This window comes from Lepeophtheirus salmonis, chromosome 8 (genome assembly GCF_016086655.4).
Source record: "Lepeophtheirus salmonis chromosome 8, UVic_Lsal_1.4, whole genome shotgun sequence".
Taxonomy (NCBI): Eukaryota; Metazoa; Arthropoda; class Copepoda; order Siphonostomatoida; family Caligidae; genus Lepeophtheirus; species Lepeophtheirus salmonis.
The window spans coordinates 587905-612169 of NC_052138.2; the positions used below are offsets into that span (position 1 = coordinate 587905).

Sequence of the window (24265 nt, forward strand, 5' to 3'; positions counted from 1 at the left end):
CTGGTGATGTTTGCCACGGGAGGTCTCTACCTCTGCCGAAGATCGACACACTTGAGGACAGGGATGCTTGTCTGCTCTACCTCCGGCTGACCTCTCCTGTTCCGCTTGCATCTCTACCTCCGCTGGCATCTCAAGCTCCGCTGGCCTCTCCTTCTCCGCTAGCTTCTCAAGCTCAGGTAGCCTCTCCCTTCCTCCGCTAGCCTGTCCTGTTCCTGTGGCCTCCTCGATTTGGTTGGTATTAACCAACGTTTCATTGTGACTGTTTAATTTTCAGCTGCTTTCTCAAAAGAGTTTTGGCCAGCTACCGTGACTGGTGCTGCTGTAAAATGTAACTGTCGCTTAACCTGTGTCATAAGATAAAAAAGGAAATGTTCTTTTTGTGGAGGAAAAAAGGGAGAAAAAAAAAAACTGATGGGAAATGTGTAAGCTTATTTTATTTAGTGACTTTATTTTTGAAGAGGGGTTTTACCGGAAGGATGTGCTGTACTAAACGGCTGCTATGTCTCCTGTGTCTTCTTTAGGCTGAGGCCTTATTCAATACAACAACTAAACGCTCGGCTACAATTGCATGGTTTAACTCTAATATCAACTCATATGTATATGTTATACAAAAAAAATTATAATTCTTTTTTTTAATAAAAAAAAATTGTATTTGTTTTTTGAATGCATTTCATGACCCCGCATCTGTGTCTCGCGACCCCACTTTGGGAACCCTGTTCTATTAGATCGCACCATCTAAAGAAAAAGAAGGAAAACTAAATGATATTAAATAGTGTGTGTTTTTTTTTGAAAGGCAATTGGTATAGTATTACCCAATTCTCACGTGCGCTTGATTTATAGTCCTTTCTTAACTATTTTCCCTTTTCATGGCAGCTTTTTATTTTCCTGTTTTTTTGCAACAGGTTATGTAATATTTATTAAGTATCCTTAAGAGAGTCATAGTTACTACCGCCGTTTACCCCATCCGGTCCTCTTCCATGGATCCACGAGCTTTTTTGTTCATATGTGGCCTTGACAAAACTGGAGCTCCACCCAACCGGTCTTCACGAAGAGTTGTAGTGCAAGCAATTTTCATTCGTGCAAGTTCTTTCAGCATAAGAACAGTTCCAAAATAATTGTCACAGATTACATGCTGTCCTTCTTTTAGTCCAGTCTTATTTACCATTTCTAATACAACATTTGGACCGTGGCCAAATCCATGATCAGGTATGTTTGTACATGATCCACAATAAGGCTCAACATGCAGCAAAGTGCCGTCAGAAGCACATGCAGCCCAAAGCTTGAAGCCAAATCTAACAGGTTTCCCTCTAATATATTGTTTATCCCCATGCCTTCCATAATATGGCACCATTATTTCATCTACGCTCATAAATTTTCCTTGAAATTTACTATTCTTCATGACCTGATTCATGTGTGTGAATATTGGTCTTACTTTGTGAAATCTATCATTTTGCATTTGCATGTTATCAGAAAAATGAAGACATCGCATTATTTGATCAAACGTGTCTCTTCTCATAGAATTGCTCACCAAAGGGCTTATTATATCTTCTTTGGCTGACCAATAAAATCGTCGATTTGGTCATTTATTGTAACCAGAGAGAACTAGTATCGCAAAAAATACTCGTAGATTATCCTTAGTCATAACATCAGATGCTAGTGACTTCTGATGAGCATAAATCTTACTTTTATCACAAATAAATTGTAACTATTTATCTGTCTAGAAGCAACCAATACATTCTAAAGCACATTCACATAAAATTATATCTTCACCACTTTCTTCTGTAAAATCACATTCAATGATTTTAAATTTTTTGGAACTTTTATGCTCAATAATTTTCTCTTTGCAAGGTTTCTTTGTCGCTGGAGTTTGAGGTGTTTCTGATTCGATTTCATTTGGTACGACTTTAGAAAGTAAAATTCTTCTTGATAAATGATCGGGATTACATGTCACCTGATTGTTGGATGAATCAAAGTCACAGTCTGTGTCCGCTGCTGCTTCTTCAATGGGCGGTTCAATTGTTAAAACTTGAGCATACTCAGTTTCACTGTCAGAATATTCTTCATCAAGCAAAGATTGTATTTCTTCCAAAGACAATCTGAAAAAAATTTACTAAAGTAAGAGGCACTGACTACTATTGACATCTATTATTTGTGATATAAATTGCTCAAAACAATACATTTGTACAACATCTATAACGAGTTCACAAGAATAGTGACTATGATGCAAGACAAAACATATGTAATAGCATGTGGCGTTATATCAACGCCGAATGAGAACATTTGTTCCCACCCCTTATATTTATGCTGATAAGTAATGAAATATATGAAAAATATGAAATAAAGTTGTCCAAAGATATGGAACAGTTCTTCATGCATGAAAGTATGTGAAAAGATTATATATATATTACGGTTTGTTTAGTGAAAACATACCCTTTAGTTCTGTAGGATCGCGACATATTTATCCACACCTCACTTTGCGTATTTTATCTAACTACTACTCGTAATCTATTGACTACATAATATGTTTGTACTTTGTATCAAACATATACAAAACTTGTATGGAACTTACTAATCTGTTCTAACATTGAAATATTTTTTGGTTGTGTAGTAATAACAGTTTTTCTACAGTGGGAACATATGTTCCCAGTCGGCATTAATGGGTTAAAGCCGAAATAGATTGTCTTTTAGAACGTCTATTGGTCCATCTACTCACAAGTCATAAAATTAACGACTCCAGTCTACACCTTTACTTTATAGTATATAAACTTAAGTACTTTATTTCATCCGAACATCAATTTATATTTATAAGATATGACTACATAATGTTGGAGAAGTCACTGAATGACTACGGCTACAATAGTCATTCCAAGGGTTTATACTGCTATGTAAGGATATTAAACATTTCCTGGTTTTGTTCAGTCTAATTTACTTCAACCAAATGGCATAAATTCTCCATGACACACTACTTAATGCTACTGAGGGATTAAAATATCAGTTTATAATATCAAAAATACATGGAAAATTAAATTTAAAGAATATAATTGAAAATTGCTCAATTTAACGACGAGAAAATTATAATAAATATTGAAATGTCTCTACAAAATATATAAAAATTCAAGTGATAACTAAATATTATACCAGTAAGAAATGCCATCTATTCCAGTTAGAAACCGAGAGCCGGCTGTGTATTATAGTAGTGGACCTACATCACAAGGACAAACTTCGCAGCCTAGGAATTACGGACCATATTATCCTCCTCCGAATCAATATGGTCAGACATACGTATACCAATATCCTCCTCCTCCTCGATATCAGGGTCCTCAAGCCTTTAACTCACCTCAGCAATATCCACCCCCACAATACCAAAATTATCAACAGCGTTCACCACGGGATAATTCATCTAATGAGGAAGTAATTTGTCGACTATTCTCTTGTAATTTAGATAAAAAATTATGCGGTTACATTTTTAATCATAGGGGTTTGTCAATTTCCTCGAGAACAGTGATGATGCTGAAGGGGTCAGAATTCAAAATGCAGATGCCTTTGATGATAAAAAGGTCTGATAAGAATTACTCAACTCGACTAGTTTAATCACACAATATCAATAGACGATAATTTAATTGTATTATTTATTTCTGGAACAGGTACGAAATGCATTTACTCGGAAAGTTTTCGTCATATTATCCATCCAGTTACTCTTTAGCTGTGGTGTGATTGCTTTATTTACATATATTCAACCTCTAAGAAACTTTACTTATACTTATTCATATCTCGCTTATTTTCCATTGATTTTTTATCTCGTAAGTTGGCCAAGAGCGATTAATATACTATAGGTTTATAGCCGATAGGTAATAACATTATTTATTTCCCTTCAGGTATTATCTTGCGGGTTAATTTGCTCTGAAAATCTTAGGCGGACATTTCCATGCAATTTAATTTTATTGGGATTGCTCACATGTAAGTCAGTAATCAGTATTCTCATATCCTATAGGTACCCAGTAATCTTCATTTAATGACTAATCTTTCTGTTCATTCTTTCAGTATGTATGTCAATTTTCCTAGGTTTTCTTGTTGCAAAGGTAGAGCCTGTAGCTGTTCTAATGGCAGTAGGGATCACTACAGGAATTACAATTACTTTAACAATATTTGCTATGCAAACTAAATGGGATATCACGGGTTGCGGAGGTAATGAATACATACATTTACTATACACATATACTTGAGTATTTACCGTTCAATGATTTTTTTAATATTTATTCTTATTATATTTTAGCTTATTTGCTCATATTTGGTGTCATAGCATTGGCATGTGGAATTGCAATGATATTCCTTCCAAGAAATAAGTAAGTTTTATTATTTATCTATTTTTTGGCAATGTTGTGTACATGTGCTGATGTTCGTACAAGTTGTAACTAGATTTAACTCGTTCATGTTACAATTAATAAGTCTTATTCAATTAAAAAATTAGTCATTTTCATTACCAACTATTGATTGGGACTATCATTCCATTTTGATCTATTTAAACAAAATTGATTATATATTTACGTGTAATATGAATGTGGGCATTTGAACATTATAGTGTATCATAGAATACTTCATTAGAAATTAGTAATTTCCATCAAAAAAAATCCAACATTACACCATTCGGGTATCAATCATCACAAGGAATATTCAATTATTGCTTTATCCACATCACAATTTATGTTCACTAAGTTCTTGATTTGCTTTTTCGGTTGCAACTTGAACCTAAAAACTGAAATATAAATTGCAACTTGTACACAACATATATAATAAGTATTTCAATGTGTTTTTCAGATATGTTCTAATTGCATATGGTGCCGGAACTGCTATTTTATTTTCTGTCTACCTCGTATATGACGTGCAATTGATGTTGGGAGGAAATCACAAGTACAGTATCTCTCCAGAAGACTACATCATGGCGGCATTGAGCCTTTATATTGATATAGTTAACATATTCACCTCAATTTTAACGATCATTTCTGCTGCGTGTGAATAATGACGGGTTTCCCCGGAATTATTTTATACATATCTATCATATGAATAAAACTGTTTGATTTTGGAATAAAATAATGAATTTCTTAACTGCTCCCAGAGCTTTGACTGCAACTTTTTTTAAAACATTACAACTCTTTATAACTAACATTTTTTGTTAAATTGTTTGAGTTGACCAAATATATATATATATAAATGATGTTTGTCCAAATAAGTACATCCATGCATATTATGTGCATATTAAAAGAATCCTTTGAATGTGTGCGTTCAATTCAGACTATGCATGAGTTGTATAATTTACGACATTGAGTATGACTTTTCTCTAGCTCTTTATGAATACTCTTCTATGCATGTCTATATGTATGTAAGCTTGAGATATAACTAATGCTTAAAATATTGGGTGGATTCAGTATTTTAGCATTTTATTGTCTATAGGTATATGTAGATGGAAACAATAGCCTCGGTGAATGAAGAACAAACGCGATTCTATTCATACGAAAAAGCAATAAACACAAATAAATAATGTATTTGTATGGATGTAATTACATAAACGGATAATTTAATTTCGATGTACTCGATCTACCCAAAATACTTAGGGACAAGGTATATCAGAGGCATGGTGTCAAGAAAAAAAAATCAAAAGCAGGTTCAATTTTGTGATGTAATACATATAAATCTTATTTATATATAAGAAGGAGCATTATATTCATAGTTGAAAATAAAACTAAAATAGAAGAGATACCAGAACAGGAATACAATTTTTAGTTGATCCCTCGTCGTATACTCATATATACATATTCATATGTATATATATTTTTTGGCCATATTATTATTTCTATATACAACTGTATGGCTACGCTTTTTATAAAATCTTACTAAGAAATATTCTATTACAGTATCCAATGAAATACTATGCAGGATTTTAATATTATGAATATATATTTATATAACTTAAGATGAAAATCCAAAGTAGAATGGGCATGTTAAGAAAAAGAAACCGGAAATCAACATGATAACTGTTGTTTAAGTACTAGTGATCTTATGGATCTTCGTCTTCCAAACTTCTTCCTTTCTTGTAATCATTTGACAACTTGGTATGAGTAGTATGTATAGAGCAGTATAATATATGTGTTTATGGAATGTAATACATTGTCTTATACCTCCACGATACTCCTCTTCATTTCTCTATTTCTCTCGGTCCTCATGGTTCCTTCTTAAAAAAGTTTGTGTCATATGACTTCGTCTGACTCAAACGTAAGCCCCACACAGAAACAGTCCTTCTCGTGACGTTTCATTATATCAGCTACAATCAGCTGTGACTAGGGAGGAAGGAGAAATGGATATAAACAAAGATATTTGCTAGAATTACTCAAATGCCGATCCCCAATACTACTCTGAGTCCATAAAGGACTTACAACTATAATTCGGAAATAAATCCTCAGGGTTACACCCCGTCTTATATGAGGACACACGAATGATCAATCAGGTTTTGAATACTTTTGTATCTATTTAGAAAAGGAGGTTCACTACTCAAGAATTAAATAATAATGACAACTGATAAGGAGAAGAAAATTCCTTCTTTATTCTACCAATTACAAATTAACGGGCCAACTAAAAAACACCGGGGATTTTCATCACTGTATAGAACATATGCTCTAAAAAGTCCCGGACTTCACACATAGATGATGCTTTTTTGTAGTTCACCCCAATTTATCAAAGTACCAGTCTTCAAATGATAGCTGTCAAAACTTCATGGCAATCTGTTCTTTAGCTTGAGAGTTAATTTGTAAATTGTGACGCTACTTTTGTTCTTTCCAAAACAGCAGATGAAAAACAATTTCGCGCTTTAATTATACTCCGCCTCTTGATTAGGAAACGAATACAGTCCAAACTAAGAATGGCTTTAAAAATGGTTGTGGGGCTCTGCTCCATAAAGCGAATAAAAATTAAAAAATAAAATTATAATAATTTTAAAAAACATTTTTGTTTTTAAGAGCCCGGGACTTTTCAGCCCATGTATTAGTTGAAATTCATTTTTAAACATGGTAGAGAAGTAATTTGCCAGTCTGAAAGTACTTAAGAAATAAATACCAGCTGGTATGATTGACTTATTTGGCTAACTACCAAATGATTTTGGGCCCTTTTTCTGTTTCTTTTTTGGGGAAAGGTTGTATTATACGTGTATTAAACACATTGACAGCTGAAAAGAAAATACAGTTATTTATATGTGTAAGGGAGGTAACGCCGTGTTAGTCGGTTCAGCATTCGTTTAAAGGAAGAATGTTTAAATATTTGGAAATTAGTCAAATTTAAGTTTAAACTTATATTAATATTTTTTATTTAGGATTTTAATTAATTAAAAAAGGGATTTTTCTTTATTTTTAAGTTGACTTTTATTTCAGATTTTTTTATTATCATAGAAAATCCCTATAGTATAAAAATAATAGAGTTCAAAAGGCCAGCCTCTTTGGCACAAACATATTATCTTTTTACATACTGATAATCGACTTACCCACATAAAACTAGACATTTTATGAACGCTCAGGACATGATGTAAAAAATAGACGTGCTTGAGAAAATAACAACAATTTGGTCCCCTAACTTTATCAGGGGCATCCGCACGATCATGTTTTGAAAGGGACTTGTTTTTAGGAATAATTTTTTCAAAAAGTCCAAAAAATCTAAAAAATACAAGGTTATTTCTCAAAATATTTCTAAAATTAAATTTCAAATATAAAATCTTTTCAGAAAAAGTTCAAAGGTCCATAGTTATTTAGAAAAAACATTGATTTTTTTTCAAAAATTCATAGTTGTTCACAAAAAGTTTAATTTTTTGGAAAAAAATATCAAAAATATAATCTTGATTATTAAATTTTTTGAAAAAAAAATCAAAAATTCATAGCTATTCGTAGAAAATTTAATTTTTTGGGAAAAAAAAATTCAAAAGTTCATAGCTATTCACAAAAAGTTGAATTTAAAAAAAAAACTCAAATTTAAAACTTTTTGCTTTATTGCATCCTTTGGGCGAATGACTTTTTTTAAGCATAGAAATGTTTTTAAAAAAAAAGAATTTTACCCCTATTTTCGAGAATATATCTTTATTTGGGGTGGGGGACTACAACCCTCTTGCCCACTCCCTGCGGACGGGAGTGTTTATATTTATAAAAGTTTAAAATACAATGCATTAAGTCTGAATATAGATATACTTTTTACGAACACTTCCGTCTCTTTTTGTATTGAACTATCTACATACGAGTATATTGTACACAAATATGCACTTCCCACAAAACAAAAATTTATTCTTAGACATTTGGAGCTCATTGTGGGCGTTTATCAAGGTATTTACAGCGAAAAATCCATGGACCAAATATTGATGATATCCACGATAAAGTGATATGTGTTTACAATCAACAATACACGTGTATTTGGCATTGTTATTATGAATATTTATGAATTTGACGACTTTGCAAGCTTCTGATAGTCATCAATTCTTTTTTCTGTGTAACTTATGTGTACCTTTATACACTAGGGTGGTTTACTTTTGAACTTTTCATCATTTCGATTACGACTGCTTCAAAAAATTTGTAAAAATGATAAGAAAATACCCTTTGCAAAATTTCACTTTGCTAGGATGTCATCTTTAGGTAGAACATCCTGATCAAAGTTTAAAAGTTGACAAAAGCTCTTTATTTAGGCAATTAAGATTAAAATAAAGGATTACGAGGGTTGTTTAAAAATTCCGTGCAAAGTCCAAGGGTTGGCACTACGGGAGAGTATTGAGGTAATGTTTAGTTAGTAGCATCTCTTGGAAGAACACACACCAACTTTAAGCCAGATCGGTTTGTTTCTTTCTGTTTGGCATTCGTTTGAATCGAGGAATCAGTAGGAAAGATTATGGTGAGTGTCTTTTGGATTCAGAATGAATAATCCTCATGGACTATCTGGAGTATATTTGTCATCTTTATTGGAACGTTTGAAAACTGTGCTGCTAAAAAAACACCCACGATTGCCCCACACAAAGTCATTTTTCATCACGTTTTGCACCAGCTCACACCTCAGCAGTCGTTCCAACTCGAGATGACCAGAGCAATAGCAACTTTACGAACCTTCACTGTTCTGTCGTCCATCACCGTATCCTGGATTTTATCAATGATTCTGGAGTATTAACCTCAACAATACGTACAAAACACTCAGGTTCACTTGTGTCCATATGGCCAACACAAAAATTTTGAAACCATTTTTTAAACTGTTCTAATTGAAGGTAGAGAGTGTCCATAATGTTTATCAAGCTTTTTTTTTAGTCTCCTGAAAGTTGATGTGTGTTCTTCCAAAAGATATTACTAAATAACCATAACCTCGATACGCTCCAGTAGTGCCAACTCTCGGACTTTGCACAGACTTTTCAAACGATCCTCGTAATCATTATTTTGCATTAAATAATTAAGATATACATTGTTCTAGTTTTTTTTCTAAAGCTACCTTATTGAGCAAAAAGAGAGAATAGAATAACAAAATTTAGATCTTTCCTCTCTGAAAATGTAAAAAAATAATACGCCTTATTGGCGGATCATCGAATTTCCCAAAACTTTTTCCTCTTTTTTTGTTCCATAGAATAATTTAAGACCTAATAATATTTATCAACCATTTTTATAGGTTAGCCCAATGTCTATCATTTTTTTTTCATGAAAAATAAATTAAAACGTCTTCGTAGTGTCTATATTATTTACAAAGTAAAGGGTTTTTTATGTTTTTTCATAATTTGATCGAGATGTGCGACCTTAAGATGACCTCGTGGGACAGTGCAATTTTACATAGGTAATATTCACATCAATTCCCAACTTTTCCACACTAATCATGATGGAAAACAACCGCCCTAATATACACGTAGGAAGGTTTGAAACAACCATAGATATGTTGCACAGTGTCCACACAATTTCCATTATTGTTGACGTACCTATCGGTTTACTCAAGATCTTACTCACTTATAAATTGAATAATCGCATAATGATGTGTTTTTCGTTTACGGATGTTCTTTATATTATGTCCAATATACAGTATGTCCAGATATTTATGGTGGTTTTTTTTTAAAACCTTCAAAAAAATGGGCAAAACAAGTGATTTTTTTCAAAACCATTTATTTATTTCTCAATATGTCAACTTTTTAACCTTAGCACATTTTTTAATTCCTTTAACCATTCCTTCTTACCGATTGTTCAAAGATTTTCTCAGATGAAGTATTTTCCCAAGCTTTTTTCAATTGATTTTTTAAGTAATCGTCTGAGATTGCTGGTACATTTTCATTGAGCTCCCTCTGGACTAAAGCTCACAAATTTTCGATTAGAAACAGATCTGGACTGTTGGCTGGCTATGTACCTTTACTCCCGAATAAATATAAATTTCTTGAATACCATTTTTCCGCCTTTTTAATGGTGAGCTGGAAAAATGCCTTTGATGTGTCAAACAACATTCTCCTTTTTCTTTTTCTTTGGGGGGCTATTTTCTTGTGAACGAGACAATCTTAACTTTAAAGACATATTGAGGATCTTTATCATATATATACATTTAATTGGTCAGATGGAGTTGCACTGATTAAGTATAAGTAAACATTATAACGTTACATTTACTAAATCTGACCTAGGAATCTTCTTTGAAGTCCATATACATAAAATGTATTACCTTCTTTTGGAACGATCGCGTGCAAACCTAGATACATTGAGTTCAAGTAAAAAAATTCTCCCCAGGGCGTTTCCCATTGAGCTACGTCGTCCCATCATATAATAATCAGCTGTCACAGTTTATGTTACAAATCTTTTTTATTTCTTGCCCATACCCCTATTTGCTTGGTACATGAAATAGCTCAAATGAACTCTCATCATTAAATTAGACACATTTCCAGTCATCCACTGTTTGCGTTCACTCTAGAATGGAAGTCGAGTTTTGCTTCAATCTTCCCAAAATTTGGGATTTAGAAGACGTTTGTAGGAGAAAAGCACTCAAAGTTTGCCTCGAGTAGGTGAGCACAGTGACTTGGATATTTGCTGACCCTTTTACAGTCTATCTTGTAGCAAGTTTCCTTATTTATTGACTTTGTCTGGTCAAAGATGAACCAGTTTGGCAACTTTTGTAAAAAAAAAGATCATCCCTCAGCCATCTTGATTGACAAGACTTTCCTTAGCCTAAGCTTTTCCCTGACAATTTTCAATGATCCTGAGTGGTATCTTTGAAATATTTTCAACGTCTCTTTGGTTTCATCCATCCTCTATCATGGGAACACACTAAGTCCTGGTCTGTAAAGAATTTTTCTTCACCATGTCTGATACTCAATTTCAACTGATGATTATATTTACTTTATCATCCCTTTTATAATTTGTCTAACGCAGTCAGCATAAATTACTGTATCAAAAGTGATTTTTTAAATATCACCATCAATGTTTGAACATACTGTAGATACATTTACATGATATGTATTCCTTCTAATGCTTTTTGCTGACGACGTCTCTGTATTTATTTCTGATTCACGGGACGAAGTAAAAACTGCTTTACGAGAACTAGAAAGGCTGTTAATCAAATTCCGACTTATCAAAGACACAAGTACTTACAATTATGGAAAATGAACTTATCGAGCAGTTTCCTTCGTATTCATAGGTTGACCCTGCACCACTGTTGGGTATTATAGTTTCCAGCCATAGTGAGGAAGAAGCATTACACGAAAACGAGGATAAAATGGTAAACATAATTACCAAAGCAGTCGAGGGGTTGCTCCAATTTAGGATAAACAATGGAACCAAATAGTTCTACCAAAAATTGTGCATCTTTTGCGATATTCCCCTTTCACAGAAAGTTTTTGCAATATAATCGCGGCAAACAGAGAGCAGTTTCTAAGGGAAGGACAAAGAAAGTGTATTTCCGAATTGAGATCAATTGATTCAACCTCAAAGTGGGGCTTAGGACTTGTCTACCTGCTTCTTTTTTCTTTTTTTTTAAACATTAGCTGGCTCAAAATAATTCGTACAAGTACAAGATTTTTGGGCGATATTAATTAAGTCAAAGTATAAAGAAACCATAGGAAGCACATTCAAGGAAAACATATTTCAAGGACCTTTAGACCTTCTGGAAGTGACGAAGAAGCTTAGTTGGTATTGGAAAAGAATGTATCAAGGGTGGTCAAAAATCTTTTGTACAAGTTACCAAGATCCTAGGCTAAGAAGAACCCCTGAACAATTACCCAAGACTGGATACAACGAAGGAATAATATTCACTCCTCAATATTACTACCGCTGGAGAACTCTGGCTTTGGAATGAAGGAGGAGTTGCCCTTCCAAACTTTATAACTCACCGGAGGACTATTTCAATTGTCCTCAAATTCAAAGGAACTATGCGTTTTGGACCACCAACTCATTTTTTCATAGCACTGGAGACAATAAAAAATAAAAGAATAAGAACGGAACTACTAGGTCGGGGAGAAACCTCAGCAGAAAAGCTAATAACCAATGGTTGGACAGACTAGGTCTTCCAGAGTTGACTTCGATACAAAAATACTATTTATCAACCCTTTTACTTCATCACAGCAAAAATGGATCCGCTACCTCATCAATTTATACGAATAAGTCGAATAATGAGGATGAGAGTATGAACTGCACAATCTGTAGCGAGAAAATAGAAACTTCAACACATATTTTTACGAGTGTAATAGGGTGAATCCTTTGGTAAGGATGTGTCAAGTAAAATAAAAAGAAAAACTACAAGTTTCGACGTCAGAAACTGATTGGGTAGTGGCCACCAATCCGAATCTTCCCAGGGATTTTAAGTTGGAGGCCATCATCATTAAAGTGCAAGTTATAATATATTCTTGCACATACCAAACCCATACCAACAAATTTGTTAGGTGTACTAGAGAAAGAACTCGACGTTTTAGCTAATTTTTCCGACCATGGTCGTTAATTCGGACTTTTGGGTAGTAGTATGGAAGAAAAAAGGAACAAAAAAACTATGATTTTTAGGATCGTTTTTCTTATTATTGTTTTTTCATAAACTCCTATCAGTTATGTGTAAGAAGTGGGTTATATTCAGTAAGAATGTTTGTTTGTTTGTTGTTTTTTTGTCAAAATTGTAAGTAAAGCCTATTGGGCTTTTAAAAAAAAAGGATAAGTATTCGTTTATATAATTGGATTTGGTTAATTATTTAGGCAATGGGTTTTCTCATTTCCAGGGAGGATTTTTTTTTGTGTGTATTTGAAATATTGGGATCCTGTTAGTAAATAATAAATATTATGAGACTTAAGTATTTATTTTTATTAGTGGTGTACCGATGCATCTGAATCGGCAGGAATTATCCTTTTCTGAAGTATCAGTTATGGAAATCGACTCAATATTCGCGATTCCTATGTTACTTAATTGTATTAATTAATAAGCAATACAAAAGTTCCAATATTCATTGTTTCGGAATCTCTAATCAGTAAAAATGTATACGTAATCCGGATCCTATTTTATTAGGGTCCGAATATCGAGTAAAAGGTTCATAAAATTTGAGTCAAGTATCCGAATAGTTTTGGTTTCGGATCTGGATCCGAAAGTTCGGGTTCCCGAAATTTACCCGATGTCTAAACATCTGAACCGAACTGGATCCAATGAAATAATGATATGTCCTCTCTTTAGTCTTACTCAACATTAGAGTTGCCATTTTTGTATAGAAAAAGTTACAAAAGAAATAAAGGTTGTTACGTGTGCTTTTTTGTTCAATATCTAATATGATGTGGTGGTATTAAATTATCCCCCTGAAGGAAGTACTCCCGCCTATCTTTCGTGTAAATTGTTTTAATAATAGATAATAAAATTAACGTATATGAACTAAAAAAATATAATCTCAATACTTTACCTACATAAACGTATTTTAAATGTAGAAGGTGATCCTATTTATAGGAGTTTTTCTACTTCTAAAATCATATAACAGGCAGTTGAAAACAAGAAGGTTCTTAATTAATTTTACCATATGTGTCGCTCCCGCCTTCTTCTCGCGCTCTTTCTTTCCTTACAAAAATGCCAACTCCACCCATCATATATTCGCAACTCTCATCTTATTAGTAATTATTAGCGTACAGGTTGGTTTTTTAGAATCAAAAGGTTCCACTTTTTCAACTCCGTCACCTGATCTAACTTGCAAAATATATGTATTTATTTCTGATGGAGTACGGCTTTTATAATTGTGAAATAAACAACTCACCCACAGGTTAAAGTAAGTAGACTTGGTATTCAAAAACATCAATGTGCAGCAACATAACCTCCTTTTGTATCATATGTGGCAACCAGGATGTAAAAGAAATAGTGGGGTACGCGTGGTATCATTGAAGAGGTGAGATCCTCATTGGAAATAGCAAAACACTATCATGTGTTTGAGAAGTTAGGAACGTACGTTTCCCGTCCAAAATTAAATTGGTTTTACATGATAGTCTATGAAATGAAACTAATTGGAATTTAGGCCGAGCTTTTTATTGGTGCGATTGATGTAAATAAAGTAATTGCTTCCTTTTCTAATATATATGTATAAAAACCGATTTTTTTCAATTCATTTTCAAAATTTGAAAAAATTATTCGAAGGGATACAACTCCACGAATAATAATGCCAGAGATCTAAAATTGAATTCACTAGATCTATTGTTATGCAAAGATTTTAAACTTTGGTAATTTGTCTAAATCGGATAAGTGAAATCGATTAAACTTGTCTAATTTATAAAACTTGTGGGCTAAAGGACAATAAAACGGTGTACATATTTAACTATTATAATTTAATAAAGATTATATGTTAAATTACTAAATACGGAACTTCCTGGGAAAATAAATGTTTTAGGAGAATGTCTCGAAGGTTTAAAATAAAGATCCCGGTAGAAACCTCCTAGTATCTACTAATTAGGGACTGATTACTCATGTTTGATAGCCATTAACTTTAATCTTCCACCTCTTCTTCTCTTTTATACAACGGAAAAATCAAGGTTTTACAATAATTATTGCAGGATTGATTAAATAATTGGGTAAAAAAATCCTAATTTTTGTAGATTACAAAATTTTGGAGGTCTTAAATTAGTTCTTTTTTTTTTTTTTTTTTTGCTCTATTTCCCATTATATAGTTGTTGTTTTTTTTACACAATTTAATGAGTTTGCAAAATGTAAATAAATAAAGAAAAAAATGGAGATGTTTAACATACAAAGAAAATTCTACTTGAAGACATAATTTTATAAATATATACCTTTTCTTAAAGTCTTTAACTGTGTTTATATCCGGGAATAGTCAAGAGTTTGAGTCCCATTAGCTTTAACATTATTAAAATAAGAGCATTGGGTGTAGAGATTTCGACCCAAGTCAACAAAGTAGTAATAATAATTAGAGTTCACGATGTTCGGCACCAAAACGAAAGTAATTTATTTACACACCGGGAAAATTGTAGTAGACATTATAATTTTAACTGAATTAATTATTAAGTCTGATGAATGGAAAAAAAAAAGATTTCTAAAATAAATTCTGAGCGAGGAAGAGACAAAGAAGGATTTCCATCAAGTCAATCTATAGCAACTTCAATACTTGCATAAAATCTGATGGCCAAAAAGTATCCTGCAACTCACAAGTTGTTCCATGATCACCTAGAACTATTTTTGCTAAGTTTATCATGCATGATAAAATTTGCAAGCATTTAGTTAAAAATCCAAATTTCTTCATCCCTTCAGACAAGTTATAAAAGGCATCTTTTCCTTCAGGAAGTCAAAGGAGAGTATGGAAACTCCTGGACTATGGATGACACCATAATGCTTAGTCCTGGAAACTGTAAGCAGATAGACTACGGAGCTATTTCTTTAAAAAAGCAGTTAGATAGTCCTCGAATTAAAGAAGAACATCATAATTGTGAGATTCCACCTCCCATCCCTCCTATACTCGCTTCATTTAAGGAAGCTGTGATCAGGTATATCACTGAATTTGTCATCCTCAAATTGCAAGAACCTCCTTGTTTCATCTCATGCAAATCAACGTTGACAGATTCATCCAAAGTTAATCACAGCAGTTTAACATTGATTAAAAGGAAAGATTTAGGAAGGCTGATATACCCTTCACATAATGCAATTCTTGTCTGTCAAGAAACTGAAAAATTAATTCATGATTCAATTGACAGCCAAGTATTAAAAAGAATTAGTCAAAAACATAATTAGGTTTTTAATTCATATACTTTTATGGAAATTATATGAACAATCCCATTTTGGATAAGTAGCATCAATTTATTCCAGGATCCGACTTTTTCATTTAGGGAGAGTCAATAACCTAGAATTGCACTCTAAATATGTGAAAAAGACAAATTACAAAGCAGTTTGATTCAGAAGACAATAAATGAAATAATTTCACTAAAAAAAATTAATTTAATTTGGCAAAATAAATATAACAAATTAAAAGTAGTCCTTATTACATAATCTTTTAGTAATAGTATCACAGATAACTAAACAATGATTATTTTTATAATTCATAAATAAACTTATCTTGTTTAGATTATTTTAACATTTAGATACATATGTTCTCTATAATTTATATTTATACAAGTATTTTTTTATCATTATAATTAATAATTATTAATTCTAAAGGGATGGAATAATTGAAGAAATTATACAATTAAGAAGGACGTGATTATTATAATTGTTCAACTGTTTATCATCTCATTAAATATGTTTTATTACGGGGGTTTCATATTTGCCCGGTTCACTAACAGTATTATAAAAGTAAATTTCATTAACAAAGAGCTTAATAATGTTACTTTATTGAACACTCGAAAGATTATTTTTTCATGAATGCATAAGTGCTTAGTGGTGCTAAGGACAAGAATTATAGATTCATACAAAATAAAATATAACATCAAAAATTAAATTTGAAGAATATAATTGAAAATTGCTCAATTTGCTCAATGACAAACTTTGCAGCCTAGGAATTATGGACCATATTATCCTCCTCCGAATCAATATGGTCAGGAAAAAATATATAAATATCCACCACCTCCCCGATATCAGTGTCTTCAAACCTTCAACACACCTCAACAACCCCCAGAGTAGCAAAATTATGAGGAGTGTTCAGCACAGGGGAAATTCGTCTAATGAGGAAGTAATTAGTTGACTATTCTCTTTTCATTTAGATAATTAATTATTTGGTAATACTTTTAATGATAGGGATTCGTCAATTTCTTTGAGAACAGTGATGATGCTGAAGGGGTCAGAATTGAAAATGTGCATGCCTTTGAGGACAAGATGGTCTGATATGAATTACTCAACTAAACTAGTTTAATTACATAAGATTGATGGATGAAGATTTAACTATAATATTTATTTGTTACACAGTTACAGAATGCATTTATTCGAAAAGTATTCGTCCTAGTATCCATCCAGTTACTCTTTAGTTGTGATGTGATTGCTTTATTCACATATATTCAACCTCTAAAAAACTTTACATATTATTATACATATGTTGGTCTATTTCCGTAGATTTTTTATTTTGTAAGTAGGACAAGAGGGATACTACAGGTTTATAGTCAATAACATCATTTATTTCCCTGCAGGTATTATCTTGTGGATTAAGTTGCTCTCATAATCTTAGGTGGGCATTTTCATAGAATTTAATTTTGTTGGGATTACTTTCGGGAAAGTCAGTAATCAGTATTCTCACATCCTATAGGTACCCAGTACCTATAGGATGGGTATAGACCATTTCAAGGATGACCATTTCATGGCTCATTTTCCTGTTAATCCTTTTAGTATGTATATCAAATTTCTTAGGCTTTCTTACTTCAAAGGTGCAACCCGTAGCTGTTATCATAGCAGTCGGAAACACTCCAGGAATTACAATTGTTTTTAACAATATTTGCTATGCAAACTAAATGGGATATCAGGGGTTACGGAGGTAATGAATATTTCCCCTCAATGTGTGTTTGACTCATTCTTTTAATATTTTAGCTTATTTGCTCTTATTTTTGGCTATAGCGCTGTCATGTGGAATAGCAATGATAACTCTTCAAACAAATAAGTATATTTTTTTCTTTATTTAGTTTTTGGAAATGACGTATACAAGGGCCGATTTCCCACAAGTTGTAACTAGATTTAGCAAATTGTTAATTTTACAATTTGGACGTCTTATTCAATAATTAACATTTGTCATTTTCATTACCAAATATTAATTGGTACTATTATTACATTTTGATCTATTTAAGCAAAATTAATTATGTATTTTAGATGTAATGGTGGCATTTGAACTTTATAGTGTACCATAGAATACTTAACCAATTTTCTTCAAAATGGGCAAACGTTACACCATTCAAGCTTAGAACATCAAAAGGAATCTGAATTTTAAGTTACAACTTGTACACAACAGATATAATAAGTATTTGAATCGTTTGAGAGTCTTTTTCAGGTATGTTCTAATTGGATATAGTACCTTTACGGCCATTTTATTTTCCATCTTCATTGTGTATGACGTACAATTGATGTTGGGAGGAGAGCAAATGTACACTATTTCTCCGGAAGACTACATCATGGCTGCTTTGAGCATTTCTACTGATGTATTTGTTATATTCACGTCAATTTTAGAAATCATTAATACTTTAAAGGAAGAATGAGGGGTCTCCACTGTTTTAAAACGTATTTTATTGTATTGATTTCTGAAATGAAGAAATAAACGAGGTATGAGCGTTACTAACAAAATGTTTAGAGATGTATTGATAGCAAAACTTTCTCAAAATTATTTATTATGCATAAAGAAATTCTATAAATAAGTAACAAAATAATTTACTTTTTTGAATGTTTAACTTTTTATTGATTCGGTGTAGGAAAAGAAAATACAAAAAGTTATCAATCAGAATTATGATAACAATTTTGGGAGATAATTTTAAATTAAAATTATTATAAAATTAATCTGTCTTTATACTCAGTGTTCAATATACTTGGGATTTCGTGTTATCTAATATACATATATTAGCCATACAACCGAATAATCTTTCATTGTCATCGAATGATAAGTATGACAAGCAGCGATGTAAATCATGTGTACTTAGGGGATGTAAATCAACATGGTAACCCTGACATTTTGAGTAATGTGAATAATAGATCAGCTATCGTCCGGTGTAACGAAGGAGGATGGGGAGAAGGAAATAAAACAAGGACATTATCAAAAATTACTCCAATGTCGATCTCAATTCTACTCTGAGTGCCACAAGAACTTTCAATTATAACTCTGCAACATATCTTCAAGGACATTGTCCGTCTTTTATGTGCACAACCGAATGTTCACTCATGTTTGAATATAATAGAATTTAGTAGAAAAAGAATTTCACTACTCAGGAGTTAAATAATAAAGGTATCAACTGAAGAAAAGAAAATTCATTCTTCAGATTACGAATTCAAAAAAAAAAATAATGGCCAGCTAAAGATTACACAAGGTTAACATCACTTATGATAAACTCTTTCTCCAACGGCTCTTTATTGGTAGCCAATTATTCGCACTTCTGATTTTATCCATTTTTATCATTATCAATAAAACTGCACTGGTTTGGTTTTTTAGAGCCCTGGGATCTAGTTTTTTGAATTTCAAACATTAAATTTTTTACATATTTCAAATTTTTTTAAAAGAAACTAAATAAATACACAGCCATTCACAAAAACTAACTTTTTTTGAAAAAAATTCAGAAATTCAATTTAAAATATTTAAATTTTTTGGAAAAAATATCAAAATCCACAGTGTTATTTACAAAAAAAATTACAAATTCACATCAGTTTGCAAAAAAGTTTCAAATATTAAATTTTTTGAAGAAAAATTTAAGAAATCCATAGTATTTCACAGAAAATTAGATTTTTGAAAAAAAAAATTGAAAAATTTGAAAAATTAATTTTTTGAAAGAAAAAATGGTAAAATCAAATTAAATTTTAAATATGAAGTATTTTGAAAAAAAAAATGGTAAAATCAAATTAAATTTTAAATATGAAGTATTTTGAAAAAAAAAAATGGTAAAATCAAATTAAATTTTAAATATGAAGTATTTTGAAAAAAAAAATGGTAAAATCAAATTAAATTTTAAATATGAAGTATTTTGAAAAAAAAAATCAAATTGTAAATTTTCTAGTAAACTCCAGCCCACCTCATGCTGACGCCCCTGATCAGGTAGCACTTTGTATCCATGTCCAGGTACCTCGTCATCAAGGCTTATTCATGCAACGAAGTCCTTATCGAGGCTGAGGGCAATTATATCGAGACACATGATCTACAATTACTTTTTTTTATTCGAAATAAAAAACACATTTTTTTAATTTTTTTTTTGTAAATACGAGATAGGGCGCGGATTTCATCTTCGAGATCTGTATTTAACTGTATAAATAAAAAAATGAATTTTGAAAAGGTTTTTATTATTTAAATCAATGATACAAAACGGTAGATACCTTCAAATGATGTACAATTTTACCTGTCTTACCATTGTCGTAATTTGTGTAAAATTACAAAAACTTTGATTCTCTTGCGTTTGTTTAACTAAAAAAAAATACAGACCTTACTCTACAATATTTAGAAAAATAAATATTTTTTTATGCTAGCAATTAATCACTACACGGACAGCCCCCGTCGGAGTCAAACAACCCTACTTTTAAGGTCCCTGAATTGGAGTAGGTACAACTATAATTTTCAGTACAAAGAATAAAGGAAACTCAATGTCAAAAATTGATTCTGGAACGAATTAAATACGTATGTCAAAGTGTTACATGTTTTTTATATACCTACCTCCATGTCTATGTAATTATTTAAAAGCCATTGACCTTAGGGAGCTCATAATTCCATAGGTAGGTGTAAATTATTATTTTGTTGCAGGTTTTATTTTGTAATCAGTCTTTATAAGTTATAGAGATTGTCAAATCATCATTAATGAAAAAAAGTTCATAAAATTAATTGTATAAATTCTGTTTTTTATATATTTTTACTATTAATAAAAACTTGATTTAACCTTCTCTTTGTGGGATTATACACCCCAGCGTTAATAAAAATGTTCTTATTTATTTGAATTTACATTTTATCGTCAATACTTATCAGTATGTTACTGAAACATGAAATCAGATTGTATGTTTTTTATCGTTATAATGCCATGTTTAGGATTTATTTGTATATTTAGTCATTTTTACATGTTTTGATATTATAAATATTTTTGTATACTAATTTCTTGGATTCTTCTTTTTTTAATGTTAGGACTGAGGGGTAGGATCTGAGCTACAAAACTATAATATAGTGTGGACGAAGATAATAATTAGTAAAAAGAAAATCACTAAAAAGAAAAAACTATTTTCATTTCATTTTCATCTTTTCTAAACTGAAGTAAAGTGAAAAAAATGCTGATAATGTTGGGGCAATTGTATCAGTCATATATATGAATCTACAAGTATTCTTAGCATTTTATTTTATATTTACGTGTACAAAATGGATGGAAGAGTTATAAAAATGGTACAAAATTTTAATCACGTAAGTATTATAATCTTTCAACGGTTTTATCATGTAAGTAAATGAGTTTAACTTTGGGGGCTTCTTTTTTACCCAATTCACTAGCCTCATTGTAAAAAGAATATTTACAGAGGGTTAAATCAGCCAACCTTTGTATTAAAACTATCCTTAGACTCGGGGTTCGAAGCTTTTTTCCCCGCAAATAAGGTCCTTTACTGATATGTCTGATGATTCATTACTCCCACGAAACCCCTTATTATATATTTTTTAAATCTATTATTTAAAAAAGTAGAAACTTTTCTAAATAATTATTTTTTGGTGTTCAGAGAATAAAGCCCTTATAAAAGTAATTTGTGAATAAACTTTAGTTTAGAGGGACTCAAGAATCAGATCGGAAATAAGCATGGGCGCATATCAAAATGATTTTCGATCTGATATTACATACTTTTTAGAATATCAGATCGAAAATCATTTTGATTTGTAGAACAGATTCATATCTTATTCCTAAAGAAGGGATCTGTCTAAAGAAAAAACTAAGGTTAGCGATAAGAAAAGGAAAAACGGTTGTTGCGTGTGCTCTTTCTTCTTTTTTGTTCATTATTTAATAAGTCGTGTGTGTGTGTGTGTTAACATCTCCCTCTAAAAGAAGAATTCTCGCCTTTCTTTGGTGTAAATAATTGTAAAAGTGCTTAATAAAATAAATATATATGAATTTATATATAATCTTAATATTTCCTCATATCTAATGCTATTTTAAATGTAGAAGGTTCTCCCATTTATAGGAGTAATTCCATTTCTCTCCCCAAAGTCATAAAACAGGCAGTTGATAGTAACAAAGGTCTTGATGGAGTATTACCATATGTCTCACTCTCGCCCTTTTCTCGCCCTCTTACACAAATCATATCTCTACCTATTTCTAAGGATACTATATTTTTTTAACAAGATAAAAGTAATTATTTATTAGTAGCTTTTCAGTGACTATATTTTTATTAGGCTCTGGAATCTTAATGGTCCTTTTGGAGTTGTAATAATATAAGAACATGTTCTCATTGATCTTGCTTTAGCCTTTGTTGGTTAATGCAGATAATTTGTATAAGTTTACTTGTACGTCATACTTTCTCTTTCTATCTCGAAATTAGAGACAGCAACATTAGATATTTCAAATTCAAACCTTTTAATGATAAGAAAATAACTTCACAAAGCGAAGAAAATACTATCAGAGTAGGATGAGAGAGATTTCATCGCAATCGATCACAATTGTTCGAATAAGTTTCCACGTAGGATTATACAATCATTGAAGTTTATACTATATATTTATGTATGATTACTTGTATGAGCCTGTCCCGGACATGTGGGGGGAAGCATTTGGACGCAAAATGCTGGTAGTGAAATAATTTAAAATTTAAATAAATAGAGTTATTCATAATTTATGTTTGTCTATTTGAATCGAATTTAAAAGTACATAAATGATTCCAGAACAATAATTAAAAAACCCAAGAACGCAGAAAAATAATTTTTGTAGCCTCCTGGGTTTGATAAAAAAAAAGTTAGGTTCCTCAAAATTACTAATAAATAGGTATTGTGTACGGCGACGCATGCTTTGAAGACAACCCAACAAATTAAAAAAATACCAAATAATCACTAACAGTAAACAATCAAAGGAGAGCTACGTAACAATACAGTATGTAGCTAAACAAAATCTATGATTAGTAATTTTTTTGACTTTTTGTTGATGTCTTTTTATCAAAAATAAAAAGTTCATTAAATTAAGTGGTTAATGCAATCTCCCATTCCCTTCTAATTTTTAATAGTAAAGAAAAGAGAACAAAGCTGTAGCTAGGTAGAAAAAAACGGAGGAGGAGGAAGATTCAAAAGTTTTATTTTAGTTTTGTTTATGAGTGGCCCACCTAGCAGTTGCATTTTAAACTACCACTTTTTTAACGTTTGACAGCTGTAGTAATATTCTCATTGTGTCCAATATTTTGTAAAAGATCTCCGGTTTACGAAATCGTTAAGTTTACGGTTCGCCCAATGGGCCGAAGACCGCTTGATCGAAGATGAACATTTTTACCGAAAAATCATTTTTTCGGATGAGGCGCATTTCCACCTCGGCGGATATGTCAATAAACAAAACTGCCAAATTTGGGGATCAGAAAATCTGCACGCAACTTTGAGCAAGTCAATGCATCCTCAACGGGCGACTGTTTGGTGCGGAATGTGGACCGGCGGCATCATCGGTCCGTTTTTCTTCGAAAACGAGCAAGGAGCTGCAGTTACGGTCAATGATGAGCGATATCGGGCCATGTTGGACGATCTTTTGTTTCCTCAAATAGAAAAGGAAGACATAGACGAGATTTGTTTCCAACAGGATGGCGCTACGTGCCACAGAGACAACGTTACAGTGGATCTTTTGTACCCTGTCTTCGACAATCGCATCATAAGCCGAAACGGCAACGTCAACGGGCCACCTCATAGCTGCGATTTGACTCCGTTGGACTATTTTTTGTGGGAAGCCGTCAAGGATAAATGTTACACCAACCATCCAGAGACGATTGACGATTTGAAACACGACATTGGAGTCGCCATTGAAGCTATTGAAGGTCACACAATCGAAAATGTATTGAAAAATTGGGTCGACAAAATGGGCTACTGTAAGGTTAGACACGGCAGCCATATGAATGAAATGGTGTTCCATCATTAACCGGAATTTTGAGGCTTTCAAATAAATAAAGAATTATCCATTTGTTTGTTTTTTTAGCAATATCA

General features: G+C 32.0%; 3 protein-coding genes across 3 annotated transcripts; 2 read left to right on the forward strand and 1 right to left on the reverse strand.

Annotated features, from left to right (window-relative positions):
• Positions 1-955: 955 nt before the first annotated feature.
• LOC121122828 (piggyBac transposable element-derived protein 3-like) lies at positions 956-1489 on the reverse strand. Its single transcript, XM_040717889.1, has one exon. It carries the CDS (start codon positions 1487-1489, stop codon positions 956-958), a length of 534 nt encoding a protein of 177 aa, XP_040573823.1.
• Positions 1490-3059: 1570 nt separating this feature from the next.
• LOC121122972 (protein lifeguard 1) lies at positions 3060-5103 on the forward strand. The gene is made up of 7 exons (XM_040718049.2): positions 3060-3411; positions 3477-3557; positions 3645-3800; positions 3876-3957; positions 4042-4185; positions 4274-4343; positions 4816-5103. Exons 1-7 carry the CDS (start codon positions 3148-3150, stop codon positions 5015-5017), a joined length of 999 nt encoding a protein of 332 aa, XP_040573983.1. The 5' UTR covers positions 3060-3147; the 3' UTR covers positions 5018-5103.
• A 10704-nt stretch (positions 5104-15807) lies between these two features.
• LOC139906162 (uncharacterized) lies at positions 15808-17292 on the forward strand. Its single transcript, XM_071890513.1, has 2 exons — positions 15808-16173; positions 17206-17292. The coding sequence occupies exons 1-2, from the start codon at positions 15808-15810 to the stop codon at positions 17290-17292; spliced, it is 453 nt and encodes a 150-aa protein (XP_071746614.1).
• Positions 17293-24265: the final 6973 nt, after the last annotated feature.

Bases quoted from the DNA above. Each gene is read 5' to 3' on its own strand.
- LOC121122828 (XM_040717889.1), bottom strand. From the start codon at position 1,489: ATGCGATGTCTTCATTTTTCTGATAACATGCAAATGCAAAATGATAGA.
- LOC121122972 (XM_040718049.2), top strand. From the start codon at position 3,148: ATGCCATCTATTCCAGTTAGAAACCGAGAGCCGGCTGTGTATTATAGT. The intron at 3,958-4,041 runs GTAAGTCAGTAA...TCATTCTTTCAG, and splicing joins TTTATTGGGATTGCTCACAT to TATGTATGTCAATTTTCCTA. The intron at 4,344-4,815 runs GTAAGTTTTATT...TGTGTTTTTCAG, and splicing joins ATATTCCTTCCAAGAAATAA to ATATGTTCTAATTGCATATG.
- LOC139906162 (XM_071890513.1), top strand. From the start codon at position 15,808: ATGCTTAGTCCTGGAAACTGTAAGCAGATAGACTACGGAGCTATTTCT. The intron at 16,174-17,205 runs GTATTAAAAAGA...TTTTAATGATAG, and splicing joins ATGATTCAATTGACAGCCAA to GGATTCGTCAATTTCTTTGA.